The 19,227-nt window shown below is 44.7% G+C and overlaps 1 protein-coding gene across 5 annotated transcripts in view; it reads right to left on the bottom strand.

Moving 5' to 3' along the window:
• Positions 1–19,227, bottom strand: part of bcas3 (BCAS3 microtubule associated cell migration factor) — a 915,564-nt gene that overhangs the window by 491,380 nt on the left and 404,957 nt on the right. For all 5 annotated transcript variants that reach the window (XR_013499066.1, XM_078224612.1, XM_078224615.1 and 2 more), the window contains exon 16: positions 7,751–7,901. Coding sequence is in view for 4 of the 5 variants with exons in the window: in XM_078224612.1 (XP_078080738.1) it covers positions 7,751–7,901 (151 nt within the window). In the remaining variant the exon portion in view is untranslated. The remainder of the gene's footprint in view (positions 1–7,750; positions 7,902–19,227) is intronic.

Here is a 19,227-nt window from a genome sequence, read left to right as displayed (position 1 = left end):
ACTTCCTTTCTTATTGTCTGCTTCTCTGTAAAACTAACTTCTACGGACTAAAGAACGAGCTGTGGTTTCACCATCACAATAGGTATTGTGCTGTAAAGTCATTACAACACAAAAGGTGGCTGTTCGGCCCAACAAATCCACACTGGTCCTCTGTAGAGGAACCCAGGCAACCATTCCCTAATTCCATCTCTATAGCCCTCTATAAGTTTATTTTGCTCAAGTGGCAATCTAATTTCCTTTTAAATCATCGATCGTCTCTGCTTCCAGCACCTCTTCGGCAGCATCTTCCAGGTCATTACGCGACTGAAAAAGATGCTTCCTCACATTCCCCCCCTGCATTCCTCGCCCAAACCTTAAACCTTCCCCCTAGTTTCCTGCATCAAGAGTCAATGTGAACAGCCCCTCTTTGTCTACTCTATCTAAACCTGCAATAACCTTCTACACCTATTGCGCTACGATTAATTGCATCTGCCATCTTTTCCCCAACAGATTGGGATCCGTCAAGATCATTTTTAAATTATGTGTACTGATATTCATCAATCGTTGCTGCTCCTAATTTGGTATTTTTGCACATTTGGACATAACTTCTTCCCCGAAACCATTTATAAAAATTTAAAAAAAACAATAGCCCCAACACTGACATTGTGGCCCTCTATCGGTAAATGGCTGTCGATCAGATACCTGTCTGTGGTTTACATTGTTGTTTAGCAATTAACCATTTGCAAATCCATTTTAAAGTATGTCCATCTATCCCATGGGCTGGACCTTGGACCTGTTATATGGAACAGTGTCATATGCCTTCCTGAACTACAGACAGATAATAAAATTCAGTTTTGGCAGGGGCATAAAACTGGCGTTCTACGGCTCTGAAGATGGGCTGCTTACTTAGAGGCCTTTCCGTTTCTCCATTATCTGTTAAAATTACAGAAATCCAATGTATTAATAAATAAATGAACTCTCACTCCTAAAACAATGCTGACCCTCAAGACACTTACTTATATTATCTCCTTCATAATACTTTCAAACACTTTCCCAATAGTGGAAGTAAGGCTTACAGGTCAAGAATTTGATCCCTCACCCTTTTTTCGAAAACATTTACATTTTCGGAATCCTCTGAGAGGAGATCACTATCCCATTAAAATAGCCCAAATATAAACCCAGGTCTCAGTTTGATTATATCACCCAGTCTGATATTCTAAGTCTCAGAAATGCTGCAAACCATCCTCTTTTCCATTCCTTGTGCCATTTAATTTCTTTTGCAATAAAGAGTGTTCACTAGACCTGGAAGACAATGGGAGTAAGACCACGAAGCTGACTTCTCACCATCCTTCTCGGATCAAGTCGTGAAATGACAATATCAAAACAGCCCTCAACACTTCTCCATAAACATCACCACCTCTCGTTCTCTGCTTCACGTTAACATCTCTCTCACCCTCGCAACCCACATCTTTCTCTTCACACCTTTCTTCACATCTCTCTCTGCCTTGGATGGGAATAGAGGGATATGGTCCCCGGAAGAGTAGGGATTTTAATTCAGTCGGGCAGCGTGGTCGGTGCAGGCTTGGAGGGCCGAAGGGCCTGTTCCTGTGCTGTAATTTTCTTTGTTCTTTCTCTGTCTCTTTGCCTCTGCCCCTCTTCCTGTCTGCCTTCCTCACACAAAATGGCTTCTCCAGACCTCTTTTCAATACCTTACATATTGAAAGTCCACCTAAGCCAATTGTTGGAAAATAGCCAATTTGTCTACAACTTATCAATAATGAAATAAGAATTAACCATTGGTTTTTAACTAATTACACATGTCGTCTCAGTTTTAAGACAATGCTTCTTCACAAACTATCGCCAGAACCCTACTGCCTCGCCCACCACTGAATCGGAACGGGCGAGGGGCTGACAATAGAAATGTCTGTTGATCTTGGGCAGGAATTTCCTGTCCCTCCCCCCCAACCCGTTGGCCAGCCCCGATCGCTGGTCTTCCTCCTTCTGTCACTGAGCCCAGAGTGCGGATTGGCAGTGGGACTCCACCGAATGCCCTCCAGAGGCCCTGCCCCCATCAGGCCCTACCCCCATTAGTCCCCCGCCTGTTAGGCACTGCCCCATGCCCAGTGGGCAGTGTCAAGGTGCCCCCCGGCATTGGCATTTGCCCCTTGGGCAGTTGGGGGCCCAGGCTGGCACTGCCAAGGTGGCAATGCCCAGGGGGCAGCCCTCCCCCGGTGCACCCCCTCTGGGGGGCCTCGATTGCCCCCTGCACTCCAGCGGGGTCAGGCGCCAGCTCCCCGCAAGTGGGGAGCGATAGTGAACCCACTCCTGGCGGTGGGGCAGATGCTAGTGGGCCCGGAGACTTCAGTCCCGAGTCTGCATCCCTATCTGAATAATTTATTCAGCTGACGGCACTGGAAATCGGTTGCCGGAGCTGCGTGGAAGCTGTGGCTCCCAGTGGGGAGTCGTGAAACGGCCTCCGCTAAAGCCTCCCAGCCCGCTGCACTACAAAAGCAGCGCAGTGGGCTGGGAGAATCACCCTTTATATCTCTTACCTTGAGGTAGGCTTAAATGTCAACCAATAATTGGTCAACATAGCTCATATGGAATTGAGGTCTCTTAGACAAGGGTCTATTCGGTCCTCCTACTATTCAACGTTAACATTCATGTTATCTCTTTATTCTTTGGCCTGCGGTGTAAGAGTGCATTAAATATCAAGTGTTAATGGTATGTTTATAATTATAAAAGTTATAAATATTTGTGTTCCAAATTACAGTTCCAGCCTTTCTAACATACCTATTAATGATTTACTTATCCTTTAACTGTCTAACATTAAGGCTGCCTACTTAATTAATCTGGTTGGTTTCTAATAATACTGGTTTGGTTTTTATTAAAATGGCTTCCATCAATTTTAGCAGAAGATGCTTAAGAACATATTAATTCAAACTACAAAGTGATAGTCACAGTTAAACTAGTGATTCTGAAACACTGAGCTGCCAGTGGGAAACATGCACTGGAGTTCGGGCAACGAGTCAACTTGGCACCTGAATTCATAGCATTGCTGGATAGTATTCAAATAGCAGTGTGGACACAGTCAGTTACTCATGTTGTATCATAGAGAATTATGCAAGGTGGCAGAGGCTTAAGACTAGGTGCCACTCCTTATCACAGCTGTCTGACATTGCTGGACTGAATTAATGTTAACCATACGATATCACTATTTCAGCCTTAAAAGATTGAGAACTGCTGTTACCTTGGCTGCCACAGACAGCAGTGCTGGCTGAAGGTTGCCCCTAGAGCTCTTTGCTTAAGAGCTGCCAGAGATTAGTATCACATCCATGAACAGGCACAGTCTTTACATGCAGTTTCTCTATTAGGGAGACAGGGCTCACATGGCTCAAGAATAGATTGCTCAAGTCGTTGTCAATCTCTGAAGTTTTCACTCTCACTCTGCCCTTTTGGCCCTGCAGTGCTCAACCTAGCTTTCAAATCCTTCCATGGCTTCACGTTCCTTATCTCTGTAACCTCCTCCAGCCCTACAACATTCCAAGATCTCCGTGCTCCTCCAGCGCTGACCTCTCAAGCATCTTTGATTTTCATTCTTTCACCACGGGCAGTTGTGCTTTCAGCCGTCTAGCCCCTAAGCTCTCGAAATCCCTGCCCGAATCTCTTTCTCTCTATCTGCCTTTAAGATGCTCCTTAAAACCTGCCTTTCTGACCAAGCTTTTGGTCACCTATCCAAATATCTCCGCATGTGGCTCAGTGTCAAATACTGTCCCATAACTCTTCACTAAAGCCTCTTGGGACATTTTAACAAATTAAAGTTGCTATATAAATTTAAGCATTACTGCAATGATGCAGCTCGGCACATGTAATGCCTATCAGATACAAAGGGGGTTATTTAATGAGGTTCCACTCCCAATGCAGAACCTTGCTAGCAGTGAGCGCTGGCTGGAAAAAGAAGGACACAAGTTTTAGACCCTATCCTGAGCCTGCAGGAGACTCTCCTCACAAATTGACCTCAAAGGATTCCATTTCAGGTCAATCGGCATCAGTGGAGAATTTGCAATGATAAACAGAAAAAAACACTCATCGGAAACATTAATGCGCCCTTAATTGAGTTTATAATTGGCATTAATGTCAGTGTTAATAAACTCTTTTTTTTCTTCAGAGGTTTCTCCTCTGCATCTCTGTCAACAATGTTACCTGAAGATGTGGGATCAACCTCCAAACATATCAATGAAACCCACCTCTGCGGCTGCAACAATTCACACCTGCTCCACTCCTCCTGTCTTCCTTCACCTGGAAGGAATTTCTAAAGACTGAAGCTACTCTCTTTAGCCCCGCCACAAACTTTGAAATCTTGCCATTGATATCATTTCCTTCCCAGCCTGTGTCTCAGGCTGAATGAGACCCTCCAGCCACCCTATGTCCTATACAACCCTGAGCTCTATCCCCATATCATATTGGGCGGCATGGTGGCACAGTGGTCAGCACTGCTGTCTCACAGCTTCCGACACCCGGGTTTGATTCGCGGCCCGGGTCACTGTCTGTGTGGAGTCTGCACGTTCTCCCCGTGTCTGCGTGAGTTTCCTCTGGGTGCTCCGGTTTCCTCCCACAGTCCAAAAGACATGCTGGTTAGGTGCATTGTCCATGCTAAATTCTCCCTCAGTGTACATATGAAGTTGCTGTGAAAATCCCCTAGTTGCCACACTCCGGCACCTGAATAGGTGCCGGAGTGTGGCAACTAGGGGATTTTCACAGTAACTTCATTGCAGTGTTAATGTAAGCTGACTTGTGACACTAATAAATAAACTTTAAACATATCTCTAATACAAAGATTTCCTACTGCCAGCACTGTAACATTGCCCATCTCCTTCCCTGCTTTAGCCCAACTGCTGTTCAAACTCTCATCCATTGCTTTGCCACCGTTAGACTCAATGCTCTCCTGAATGGCCACCCTGTTCTCCATGGTCGCCAGCGCTAACGGAATCCCATCCTGCACCATGTCCTGCTCACCCATCACTCCCCTGTTGCTGATCTACATTGATTCTCAATCCCCCAGCACATCCTTATAAAACTGCTGTCTCAAGTTCCTTCATGGCCCCATTTCTTTCCATCCCTTTGACTTCCTCCAGCCCTATTCCTTCCCGGAACTCTCTGCTCCTCAAGCTCCGGCCTTATGTGTATCCCTACCAGCCCCTTGCCCCTCCCCCCAACAACCCCTGCCCTTTTACCCCACCAGAGGCAGCTGTGCCTTCAACCACCGAGTCCATATACTCTGGAACTCATTGTCCAAACTCCACTACCTCACCACACCCTTTTCCTCCATGGAGGCATCGTCCAAACAGCAGTCAGAGAAATAATTGTTTGTTCTGTCTTTGTTAGTGTTGGTTGAGGAAGTAACATTAGTCCGTACAATGGAAATGCTCCGCATTCTTTCAGTCGGGTCATGAGGTCTCCAACATCCATCTGAGTAGCTAGACAAAGCCCATATTAAAGTTGCATCGGAAAGCTAATGTCTCCAGCAATGCAGCACTCCCTCAGTATTACACTTTAAATTAGGTGTTCAAATCCTGGAGTGGGAATTGAACCAACTGACACAAAGCAAGGATGACTATGAACTAAGTGAAGCAGACACTACCGTGCAGATGCATTAAGAATCAAAATAATATTGTGTGTGTGTGCATGTGTGTATATGTGCATGTCTGTGTGTGTGCATGTGTGTGTGCATGCGTGTGTGTGTGTATGTGAGTGTGTACCTGTGAAACGGAAAATATCACATAACTTGTCATTAGGTGACTAAGCTACTTTCCTCTGCTTCCCGGTAAGAGCAACTTAAACAACCTCTGCACTTCACTCCGAAACAATCTGAAATGATCCAATAAAGAGAGACATCTTTGCCTCACCAACCGCCAATATCCTACATCATGGCTCTGGAAACTGCTGCCAATAAAATACAATTTTGGAGTAATGAACTCCAAGGCAGCAATGGTTATCGTGGACCTCTGGACGACTGTTGACAGCTGGATGGCCCCTTTAAATCCTCTTTTCATGGTGGGCATGGCCTAACTGACTGATCTTTTAGGCCTGAGCCCTGTTCCAAAAAAAACCTGTGAGAAGGTTGGTGTTTTTAATCTAAAATCCTGCAATTCTAACAGTCCCTGCTCTCATAGCTGACAAAAGAACGCCTAACATTTTGGTATAAATCTTTTATCAGAGCCCAGAGGGCAGCACAGTGGTTAGCACTGCTTCCTCAGAGTGCGAGGGACCTGGGTTCGATTCCCGGCTTGGATCCACTGTGGGTGTGGAGTCTGCACATTCTCCCCGTGTCTGCGTGGGTTTCCTCCGGGTGCTCCGGTTTCCTCCCACAGCCCAAAGATGTGCGAGTTAAGTGGATTGGCCATGCTAATTTGTCCCTTGGTGTCAGGAGGATTAGCAGGGTAAATATGTGGGGTTACAGGGGTAGGGCCTGGGGGGATCATTGTCGGTGCAGACTCGATGGGCCGAATGGCGTCTTTCTGTACTGTAGAGTTTCTATGAATTGAGTAAGTAGCTGAATGTGCAAGTGTTTAGCCACGATCCTCTCTTCTCCCCTTCCTACACATTGGTACACTTGGATAATTATTTTTAAGTGTACAACAAATCCAGTGCAAAAATGGTCCCCGTACTGCCACCATAGTGTCTGGAAATCCATGAAAATGAGGAGTTCCAAGCTTCACCCAGCAGTTTATCAGGCCACCTCACTGCACAAGTTGGTGTTTTTAATCCGAAACCCTGCAATTTTAACAGCTCCTGCTCTCATAACTAACAAAAGAACGCCTAACATTTTGGCATAAATCCTTCATCAGAGCCCAGAGGGCCGCACAGTGGTTAGCACTGCTGCCTCACAGAGCCAGGGACCCGGGTTCGATTCCCGGCTTGGGTCCATGTGCTATGTACTCCAGGAATTTCAAACTGACGACCACAGCATCAATGTTCATTTTGCCAAGTGAAGAAAATGAATAAATATTCAGCTGTCGTCCTTCCGTTGGAACTGGGTTCTGGTGACAGTTCTGTGGTGAAATCCTAACTCATCCTCTCTTTCCCTTACCAGATGCTGATCAAGCTACTGTGTAATACGGATTTTTATTTTGCATTATTGTACACGCCTATGATGGCAGGGTGAAGGAGAAATCGGATGGAAGCACGAGGATGTATGTGGCAAGAAAAGACCACTGGGGGTCAATGAGGATGCTTCCAAACTTCAAAACAAAAAAATAGCACATTATTTTCCAACCTCTAAACCTTATAATTTACCGAGCTGCCTTTTGACACCATCCGTCTCCTGGCAGTCTATTCCACACACTATATTTTATCCCAGCATGTCTTTTTCTTTTAACTGCCACATGTTACACTGATGATGCATTTGCCACTGCCCCAGCATTAATTGAACCCTGCCGTTCTTTTTAAGTAACTGGCATACTCTGCAGATCATCTATTCTCAACTTCCCTGCTGCAACTTTTGGGCTTCCCTTAAGGTGCCACCTGCACTCATTCCACCTGTTTAATTTATCAGGGCAGCAACACCACAGGGACAGGTGCAGTGCGCAGACAGGTCTAGTAAAGTTTATGATGGTGGAGAACGCATTAAAGATGACCTTGCCATTTACTCAATTTGCATGTGGATATACTGAGCAAGGGTAAGCAGTGCTTATACATATGTTTTATGTTAATCTGTTTGGTTTCTTGTGTTATTAAAATCATACTGGAAACTCAAGTCAAAATACATTACCCTGTACGCTTTGTGATGGTTCCCAGTGTCATGGGCTGTTTGATCTGTGCCAGGGGCAAGACGATCGTCAGGGTTGGGATTGGCGAGAGCCGCGGATTTCCTAGATTGTTGTTTGTGAAATTGTTGTAACTGTCCTGGCTGCTCAGCTTGCCTGCAAAAGAGAGAGGGAAAAAAAAAGAATTATTGCCCAAGAAATTAAACTATCTCCTCAACAATGGGCTGCTGAGAAACCTCTCTTTAATATTAAATATAACATTTATTTCAGTTGGGATGCTTAACTCCTTCAGCACAATAAACTACCACTCCGTGTGGTTCAGATTGTATATTGGTCATAAAAACAACACGTTGGAAATACTCAGCATGTCAGACAGCACTTGTGGAGAGAGAGTTAATGCTTCAGCTTCGATGGCCTATCTTCTGACAAACTTCTGACAAAAGGTCATCGACCCAAAATGTTAAACTCTGACTTTCCCTCCACAGATCCTGCCTAACCTGCTGGATATTTCCAGCATTCTCGATTTTAATAGGATAAAGTTTATTCATTAGTCACAAGCAAGGCTTACATTAACACTGCAATGAAATTACTGTGAAATTCCCCTAGTTACCACACTCTGGCGCCTGTTTGGGGCAATGCACCTAACCAGCACGTCTTTCAGACTGAGGGAGAAAACCGAGGCACCCGGAGGAAACCCACGCAGACACGGGGAGAACGTGCAAACTCCACACAGACAGTGACCCAAGCCGGGAATCGAACCCACGCCCCTGGCACTGTGAGGCAGCAGTGCTAACCACTGTGCCACCGTCCTTTTGCTTTGGTATTCATGTTTATATTGCTATGTACTGCAGAAATTTTAAACTGACAACCACAGCGTTTTTACTGGTCCCCGGCGGGACTGCATTAGATGTATTCAAGGTAGCATTTTGGAGTTTGTGTTTATTACTACCTGAAGTGGATCCACTAGTAATAATTAGAGTATTAGCCCAATACCTTCAGTACTTGAATTGCCTCTAATTTCAAAGTTTTAAAATTAAGCTTCACATACATCTATCCAAGGCCAAACTTGAGTGTGTTATTGCCTAAAGGGAGAACAAGGTCCACATATTCTTCACTATTCACATGTTACTAACAGTCACACATACACATTACGTTTTTGTACAAGCAACCTCACTGATTAACATATGAACACTGCATGTTTTTGATTTGATTTATTATTGCCACATGTATTGGGATACAGTGAAAAGTATTGTTTCTTGCGCACTATACAGACAAAGCATACTGTTCATAGAGAAGGAAAGGAGAGAGTGCAGAATGTAGTGTTACAGTCATAGCTAGGGTGTAGAGAAAGATCATTGTTTTCATTGTGGCTGTGATCAATCACATCACTTAAGAGCAATGCAGCATTGCTGCCCCACAGCGCCAGGGACCCAGTTCGATTCCAGCCTTGGGTCACTGTCTGTGTGGAGTCTGCACGTTCTCCCCGTGTCTGCGTGGGTTTCCTCCGGGTGCTCCAGTTTCCTCCCACATTCTGAAAGACGTGCTGGTTAGGTGCATTGACCCGAACAGGCACCGGAATGTGGCGACTAGGGGATTTTCACAATAACTTCATTGCAGTGTTAATGTAAGCCATACTTGTGACTAATAAATAAACTTTAACTTTATAAAATGATTCAGATCCTAAATGGGCATGTCCTTGGCACACAGTGGATGAGCTCTGCAAAAGCAAATCTTTGAATCCCTACCTCCTTACTTCTCTTTTATTCCTCCTTGGGATTCACTGCCAAGGCTAGCTTTTGTTCCCTGTCCCTCAATGCCTGTGAGCAGTTGGTGGTGGATCTGCTTCTTGAACTGCTGTGGATACACCCACAGTGCTGTTAGGTAGAAAGTTCCAGAATTTTAACCCATCAACAATGAAGGAAAGTTGATCCATATCGAAGTCGGGATGGTGTGGGACTTGGAGGGGAATTCGGAAATGATAATGTGCCATGCTGCCATGGAGAAAGTGGATAGATAGATTTTTATTTTACTGGGTGCTGACATACCCAATTGTAAGTATTTCAGGACAACAGAATGTGTTTTGCAACACGTGTAAAACAACAAATGGAACCCACTATTTATGAAAGGAGGGAGAGAGAAAATGGGGAACTACAGACCTGTTAGCCTGACATCAGCTGCAGGGAAGATGCTTGAATCTATAATAAAGAAAGTGATAGCAGGACACTTAGAAAGTAATGGTAGGATTTAGCAGAGTTAATATGGATATATGAAAGAGAAATCATGTTTAATGAACCTATTGGATATTTTGAGGATGTAACTAGCAGAATAGCAGAAACTAAGTATACCTCTGGATGAGGTATACTCAGATTTTCAGAAAGCTTTTGATAAACTCCCACATAAGATGTCAGTAAACATATTAGAGCGTATGGGATTGGGAGTGGAATATACTGGCATGGACTGAGAGCTGGTTAACAGTCGTAAAATAGAGAGTTGGAATAAGTGAGTCATTTTCAGGTCGGCAGGCCGTGACTAATGGGGTGCCACAAGGATCAATGCTTGGGCCCCAACTATTCACAATCTATAACAATGATTTAGATGTGGGAATTAAGTGTAATATTTCCATGTTTGCAGATGACACAAGGCTAGGTGGAAGTGAGTTATAAGGAGGATGCACAGACATTCCAGGGGGATTTGGAGAGGCTAAGTGAGCTGTCAAAAAACTGGCAGATGGAATACAATGTGGAGAAATGTGAGATTCCCCAATTTATTAGGAAAAACAGAAATATAGGGCTGAATCTTCAGGATGGCAAACACTTGGCACCCGCTATCCTGAGAGTCAGGAGGGAACATACCCCTGCCAACTTGACAAGCCCACTGCCATTTTACACTGAATTGAGCATCGATTGGCAGCAGATGGAGCTTCTGTCCACCCTTGGGCAGAAATCCCTCCTTGGAGAGCTATCAACCAATTAGATGGCTGATCTAACAACACTCGAGCCCCTCCAGGCACGGCACTACAGTGGCCAGAAGAGGTACTGCAGTGCCATGCCTGAGCCTAAGTCCCGGGACCGCATTTCAGGTAAGCATATGGTATGCTTGCTTTTATAGGACGGGGTATAGAGTATAAAAGCTGGAGTCTGATGATGCAGCTGTATAGAACGCTGGTTAGGCCACATTTGGAGTACTGGGTCCAGTTCTGGTCGCCGCACTACCAGAAGGACGTGGAGGCATTGGAGAGAGTGCAGAGAAGGTTTACCAGGATGTTGCCTGGTATGGAGGGTCTTAGCTATGAGGAGAGATTGGGTAGACTGGGGTTGTTCTCCTTGGAAAGACGGAGAATGTGGGGAGATCTAATAGAGGTATACAAGATTATGAAGGGTATAGATAGGGTGAACAGTGGGAAGCTTTTTCCCAGGTCGGAGGTGACGATCACGAGGGGTCACGGGCTCAAGCTGAGAGGGGCGAAGTATAACTCAGACATCAGAGGGACGTTTTTTACACAGAGGGTGGTGGGGGCCTGGAATGCGCTGCCAAGTAGGGTGGTGGAGGCAGACACACTGATATCGTTTAAGACTTACCTGGATAGTCACATGAGCAGCCTGGGAATGGAGGGATACAAACGATTGGTCTAGTTGGACCAAGGAGCGGCACAGGCTTGGAGGGCCGAAGGGCCTGTTTCCTGTGCTGTACTGTTCTTTGTTCTTTGTACTTTGGATCTGGGGATAGGAGGGTAGGGGATGCCTTGAGGGATCACGAAGAGGGCAACCTCGGTGTCGGGGGTAGGCCGAGGTGAGGGGGTGTAGGGACGGAGCTCTGAGGGGAGGGTGCCCCAAATTTGAAGGGGCCTTCCGATTGAGGCCCCCTGCACTTACCCACCCAAGATCCAATTTGAAGACTTCTGTTTATCACTTTCATCTAACCAGCACCTAGCAATCTAAAAATTGCAGTTGGGCAGGAAAAGATCCTTAAGTGACCACTTATGAGCCTTAATAGGGGCATGGGTTGGCTTCTCATCTGAGATTCTATCTGTCCCATTGCAGAACTGCATCTGAATCAGGGCGGGCGGGATCGTGGAGGGAACCTGTCCATGCAATCCAGGCCATAGAATATTTCTGAAGCGATGAGAAGCTGAAAAGTGCTGATCTTCAAAGGGACTTGGGTGTCTTTGTTCATGAGGCACTGAAAGCTAGCATGCAGATACAGCAAGCAATTAGGTAGGCAAATAGTATGTTGGTCTTTTTTTTAAAAAAGGATTTGAGTATAAAGGGAATGGTGTCTTACTGCAATTATACAAAGCCTTGGTGAAACTGCACCTGAAGTATTGTGTGCAGTTTTGGTCTCCTTACCTCAGGAAATAAAGTCACCATAGTCCCAGATGACCATAGACACTGACTGGTGGTGATTTAATCTGAGGATCACCACCCCTGAGGCACAAGGTTGAGAAGGCAGAGCCTTCATGAATAACCTGAGTCGGCATGAGTGGAACCCATGCTGTTGGCATCGCTAACCAGCTGTCTAGCCAACTGAGCTAAACCAACTCCCCACCTCAAGAAGTATATGCTTGCCACAGCGAGAGTGCAAGAGAGGTTAAGTAAATTAATTCCTGGGATGGAGGGATTGTGCTATGAGGAAAGATTAAAAAGAGTAGGCCTTTATTCTCTGGAGTTTAGAAGAATGAGGGGTGACCTCATTCTTATAGGGTTTGGCAGAGTGAGTGTAGGAAGGACATTCCCCTCGGGTGGGGAGGAGGTCTAGAACCAGGAGACCTCCTCTCAGAATAAGGGGCAGGCCATTTAGGACTGAGATGAGGAGTTTCTTCTCTCAGAGAGCGGTGAATTGTTGGAACTCTGCCCAGGAGGCTGTGGAGGCTCAGTCACCAAGTATGTTCAAGACTGTGGTCGATAAATTTCTCCATATTAAAATCATCAGGAGATATGGGAATAATGCAGGAAATGGTGTTGATGTAGACGATCAGCCATGATCTTCGTGAATGGCAGAGTAAGCTCGAAGGGCTGAACGGCCTACTTCTGCTCCTATTTCATGTGTTTCAGTGAGAGCTATCAAGTCCTTCACTGAACGATGCAATGTTCACCTCCTTCACAATGCTGAGTGGCAGTGGTGGGGTTTGGGGTCAGGTGGGAGGGGCCATGCTAAAAATATTACCAAAGTAAACCAGCTATTAGATGTCATCCTCAGAAGGGTTAAATTCACTCCAAGTTATTTTTCTCCAAGCTTCTATGCTTTGGTTGGAAAGACAACTAATAGAAAGTGTACGACAGATGTTTATTATCCCCGGAGCTTGCCAAGAGTTATCTTTAGCTTCTTAAGAGACTTTAAGGAAGGAAGAAGGAGCACACAACTCAAACCACAGTAACATAATACCTATTGTATTATGATAGAAAGCCATTCGCTCTTCAAAGACAAAAAACAGCAGTGAAATTTGCAGTCACTGTCTCATGGTGTCTTACTGGGGAGAAGAAAACTTTTCAGAACAAAGCTACAAGTGGAATGGTCTGCAGAATAAATAAATAAATAAAACTGTAAAGAAAAGAGAAAAATTCTCGATCCAATAATGAAACAATTCAGAATCTTGGCCATTTAACAACAAGTGAGAGAGGTGGCAGGAAATATGACATGTTTTAATGTTAAGTGCAGAATTTACGTACCAAGGATGAAATTTAATCTAGGCAGTGAGGGGCTGGCTGGAGGGCCACCACGTCCCTCTGTGGCCCACTTTCAGGACGGACCGCTCAACTAAGTGGCAATCAGGTTATTTAACTGCGCAGCGGTGGCCCTTCTCAATCAAGGACCCCGGGGCTAGAATTCCTGCCGCCAAACACTGCTGACCAATTGGAGACTGGCAGCTGTGCCGAGCTTGGCATCTCCGCTGGGTGGCAGTGGCTGCCACCTGAGGCCAGGGTCAGCGAGGGACCCAGGCCACAGGTGAAAAGGGTGGAAGGGGGAGTGAGTGGGTGGGATTGCGGGAGTGTGTGGGTGGAGTTTCAGCAGTAAGAGCGGGGGTGACTTTAAATGGGCCTCTCCCACTTCTAATGCCGCCTCCCTCCATTAGATATTGAGTTTGATTTGATTTGATTTGATTTATTGTCGCATGTATTAACACACAGTAAAAAGTATTGTTTCTCGCGCGCTATACAGACAAAGCATACCGTTCATAGAGAAGGAAACGAGACAGTGCAGAATGTAGTGTTACAGTCATAGCTAGGGTGTAGAGAAAGATCAACTTAATGCGAGGTAGGTCCATTCAAAAGTCTGACGGCAGCAGGGAAGAAGCTGTTCTTGAGTCAGTTGGTACGTGACCTCAGACTTTTGTATCTTTTTCCCGATGGAAGAAGGTGGAAGAGAGAATGTCCGGGGCACGTGGGGTCCTTAATTATGCTGGCTGCTTTGCCGAGGCAGCGGGAAGTGTAGACGGAGTCAATGGATGGGAGGTTGGTTTGCGTGATGGACCTCATGATACGTTTGATGAGTGCCTGACAATGAGGGACCTCCCCTTGAAAGCCCACAAGCAACCAGATGAGGATTGCTTTTCGAGATTCCCCCATCTGCCACTGGGGAATACTAGCGGGGGCTGGCTGATAACATTCAGTGAGTACAGATTTCCAGCCCAGATTGAATCGGGCAGAAGAGGCCAGGTGGTGGTATCTCCTCCTTGGGTGGGTGAGTAAATGGCAGCCCTTTCACCAAACTCACCTTGGGGTAGAGTAATATGCAAGCAGCAAAGCACGATATTAAAATTTATTGAAAGAATATTTCATTGGAATGTGTTAACCATCAATTCACCTTAGGCAATGGATTAACTCTAATGCAAATGGAAATACAACTGATTGGGGCAAATGTATCTTGAAGTACATTAAATGTAATTGTTACTGCTGGACCATAAATTCTCTGCAAAACAAGGGATTTAATTTCCTAGTCTTCAATAGGATGGTACGGTGGCATAGTGGTTAGCACTGCTGCCTCACAGCAATTCTGGCCTCGGGACACTGTTTGTGTGGAGTTTGCACATTTCCCTGTGAACTGCCTCCCACAGTCCAAAGATGTGCGGGTTAGGTGGATTGGCAATGCTAAATTGACCCTAGTGTCAGGGGGATTAGCAGGGTAAATGGGGCCAGGGTGGGATTGTGATTGGTACCAACTCGATGGGCCGAATGGCCTCCTTCTGCACTGTAGGGATTCTATAATACGGAAAGAGTGAATGCCAAGCAAGGGAAATAATTGATCCCCTATGTACAAGTTAATAAATTAGATTGGATTTTGTACACTGAATTTCTCTGCTCAGAAAACACCAGAGTTTATCGGTTGCAAAGCTGTGAATTTATCTCAAGCCCTACACTACTGCAGTTCTGCAATAATAAAAAGCTGTACAAGAAGAGAACATTTCTGGGTCCAGTGTGATTGAACCAAAATCCATTTATTCCACAACCAGAATCTTAACTGCCACCAAAAAGCTCTAGGGTGCGATCTTACGAAAAAAAATCTAAGTGCTAAACAAGCGAGTAAATGGTAGGGAATGATGCTGGCTTTTACAGCGAGCTGCGAGTCGCAGTCGTACGACAGTCTGTGCAAAAAAAAGCCCACGTTACTGGAGGCCAGACCAGGTAAGGATGATAGATTTTCCTCCCAAAAGGTGAACCAGATGGGTTTTTACAACAATCAATGATAGCTTCATGCACCATTACTGAGGCTAGTTTTATATTTCATATTTATTAATTGAATTTAAATTCCACCAACTAGCCACCAATAGCCTGTCCCTCTGGGGCAGCACGGTGGCGCAGTGGTTAGCACTGCTGCCTCACAGCATCAGGGACCAGGGTTCAATTCCAGCCTCGGGTCACTGTGTGGAGTTTGCACGTTCTCCCCGTGTCTGCGTGGGTTTCCTCCCGTGTGCTCCGGTTTCCTCCCACAGTCCAAAGATGTGCGGGTTAGGTTGATTGGCCGTGCTAAATTGACCCTAGTATCAGGGAGATTAGCAGGGTAAGTATGTGGGATTACAGTGCCTGGGTGGGATTGTGGTCGGTGCAGACTCGATGGGCCGAATGGCCTCCTTCGGCACAGTTGGGATTCTATGATTACATTACTAGCCCAGTGTCATTAACACTATACCTTTGTCATGGCAGTGATACAATTATCACTGATTATAATAATACAATTATCGGAGGCGGCGGGCTCAAGTCCCACCATGATAATTTGAATTCTATAGATCTGATCATTTATGGGGTTGACAAAGTGATGAACTGGTTCACTGATGGTCTGAAAGGAAAGGAAAGCCGTCACCTCTTCAATCTGGCTCACATATGAGTCCAGACTCTGTGGCCCAAGTAAACAATTCCTTCAGAAGGACGCCTGGCCTTCTCTGGGAAATTGTGAGCAGGCAATAAATGCAGCCTTGCAGTGTCGCCACAATCTGAAAACAACCACGCAGCCAAACAGAGCTCTGCACAAGTGCCAGTGCTTTCATGCAAGTCATTAAACTTTAAGTGAACAAAAACGTAAAATTGAGGGAAATATTAAACAAAGGCAGAAAATACTGGAAACAGTAAGCAAGTTCACGTTGCAACATGTTCCAAAAGGAAATGTGCAAAGACATTCCAAGTGTCCTCTAAACAGTTTTCTTTAAGTTTGGGTTGGCATTGCACCAGAGTTATATTCTGTGCAGTGCCAAACACAAGCGTGAGGCAACCTTCCTGCAAACAACAAACACAGCACAACGTTAATGGTTGGTTGGTTGGTTGATTATGTTGTCAAAGATTCACAAGTGATGGGCATTGTTTGATTAAGGATTGAGGATGCTCATAAAGAGAATCAGCTGGGACGCTGAGTTGGGAGACAGAGGTCTGTGATGTTGCATCCTGCGGATAAACCTACCAACAAGGAAAAGATCTGATTCTTGTTTCATACTTCACCATCTGGCCTGGATCCATTTAACACTTTCACTCCTGATCCACAGACTGCGGCATTTTACTGCATAATGAATTCTACCCCTCCCACCACACTCACTAGCACCTCTCCTTCCCCTCCCCGCCGTTCCCACAACTACTAATACTTGAGCCCTGAGATTATTTTAAAGTTAAGATGGAGCTTTTGGTCCCAAGTTGAAATCAACTTTCCTGATTAAGAATGCAACAGGATTTTTGCACAAACAGATATGTTTAAGATACAAGGGACATTAAATATTTTTCAGTTTGGAGCTATTTTTAAAAATGTTACAAAATAGTCTATGGGCTGGAAATAGGAACCCAGAGGTAGTTGCCATGAAGGAATGGCATGAGGAGCATTACTGGTCTGTCCTCAAGTTATACAAAACTCAACACAGGAACGGTGGCACAGTGGTTAGCACTGCTGCCTCCCAATACCAGGGAGCCGGGTTCAATTCCCGGCTTGGGTCACTGTGTGTGCAGAGTCTGGACGTTCTTCTCGTGTCTGCGTGGGTTTCCTCCGGGTGCTCCAGTTTCCTCCCACAGTCCGAAAGATTTGCTGGTTGGGTGCTTTGGCCATGCTAAATTCTCCCTCAATGTACCCAAACAGGTGCCGGAGTGTGGCGACTGGGGGATTTTCACAATAACTTCACTACAGTGTTAATGTAAGCCTACTTGTGACACTAATAAATTAACTTTAAGAATGCTGATTGGTAAGATCCCCATAATGGGTGATTCCTTTAAATATTTATAATGACACGTGTGCTTCCCCATTGATTTCTGAATATTTCAACCAATAATTTTAATGGAAAAGAGAAATAAATTTTCAAAAACAAACAGGGACCAAATGTCAATGAAAAGGAAAAATACAAAAGAAAGAAAAACCAATGAAGAGAATTCGTCTGCTGAAAATGGAACCAAAACGTTCAAAATTGACTAGCAACGGTGAATTAAATGGTTTAGAAACTCGTTTTCCTTTGTTTTGACAATTCCCCCAAATACTATCTTTGTTCTTTACAAAGGGGATGGCGTATTAAAGATTAGGCTCCTAAATAACCAAAGCCTTCTGTGTGGACACTACACAAATCCCAGATCAAATCCGCCCAATTCTCGGCTGAAGTGGGTTCTTAAAATTTCAAAACCGCTCACCCACCACCCTCAACCCCCCCAGAACAGCCACCCCTTTTGTGAGGAAGAAATAACAACAAGAAAAGGTTCTCAAAAGAAACAGGAGACACTGCAGACTGAAAGGAGATAATGACGCTTCAAATAGAGTAAAGGTAGGAAAGAGGAAGGGGAAAACTCTTAATGAATTTAGCCTGTCTCTAAAGACCAACTTCAGCCTTTGTCACCATCTCTCATCCATACTTAAGGGAACTGCAAGTCCATTCATTTGATGGCAAAGTAACTTTTAACAAACCAGTCCTTTATTGGAATTTCTGTATTGATGTTTGCTGGCTGCTTTTTACTAACAAGCCACTGGATTTGTCATTTGTGTCAGTGTTAGAACAGGAAACACACAAAAAAATTAAAGCTCACTTATATGCAGGAGTTACTTACAATGCGTGTTTTTAGATGTAATATTTAAGGTTTTTTTGAATTAAAGTAAATAGCAACATAAAAACTGTGCCGTTTTGGTACCTGTTGCATGAACTACATGAACAAAATGAGGCAAAACTTGAAAACAATACAGCAATTGTGTGAAGCACTTTGAAATTTTTGATGCAATACACTAAAAATGTACAAGCACTAATATATAATTGATTAATATATATATATATAATATGGGATGCTACTTCAGTTGTGTACCTTAGCAGAATGTCCCCAAAGTTATATTAAGGTGTAGAAAGGTGCAGTGGAAATTATTACAATTTTATGATGTTAGGAGAACAGTTTCTGAAAATTCACTGTACGTGAAAAGCAATGGCCGAGCTTGCAGGTTTTTGTCATTTAAAGGCATACTCTTTCTTACGACCTTACAATCAAGATATTCTAACATAATTATTTTTAAAAAATAATATGGCCTCCCTGTTTAATTTTTTAAAAAGCTAACCAGTAGGTATCTGGTCCCCCAATTTGGGGTTTAACACTGCTGCCTCACAGCGCCAGGGACCCGGGTTCGATTCCCAGTTTGGGTCGCAGTCTGTACTGAGTCTGCACGTTGTCTGCGTGAGTGTCTTCCGGGTGCTCTGGTTTCCTCCCACAGTCAGAAAGACGTGCTGATTAGGTGCATTGACCATGCTAAATTCTCCCTCAGTGTACCCGAACAGGCGCTGGAGTGTGGCGACTAGGGGGTTTTCACAGAAACTTCATTGCAGTGTTAATGTAAGCCTACTTGTGACAATAATAAAAAACAAACAATTGCAGCCTCCAATTTCAAATGCTTTTATATTATTTTTGTTTGGATCTAGGAGTCACCTTTAACGGAATAAGTGGCAAAGCCAGCTCACTCACAGACTTTGCATTCCTGAAGTTTACATGAAAAGAAAATAAAAGCCAGGGTGTCACAATTTATCGGCCAGGCACAGAAATCTGATCTACTCTGA

This window comes from Mustelus asterias, chromosome 12 (assembly GCF_964213995.1).
Source record: "Mustelus asterias chromosome 12, sMusAst1.hap1.1, whole genome shotgun sequence".
In the NCBI taxonomy this organism is placed as follows: domain Eukaryota; kingdom Metazoa; phylum Chordata; class Chondrichthyes; order Carcharhiniformes; family Triakidae; genus Mustelus; species Mustelus asterias.
Note: the sequence above shows the minus strand (reverse complement) of the source record. Positions and strands in the feature narration are given on the sequence as shown.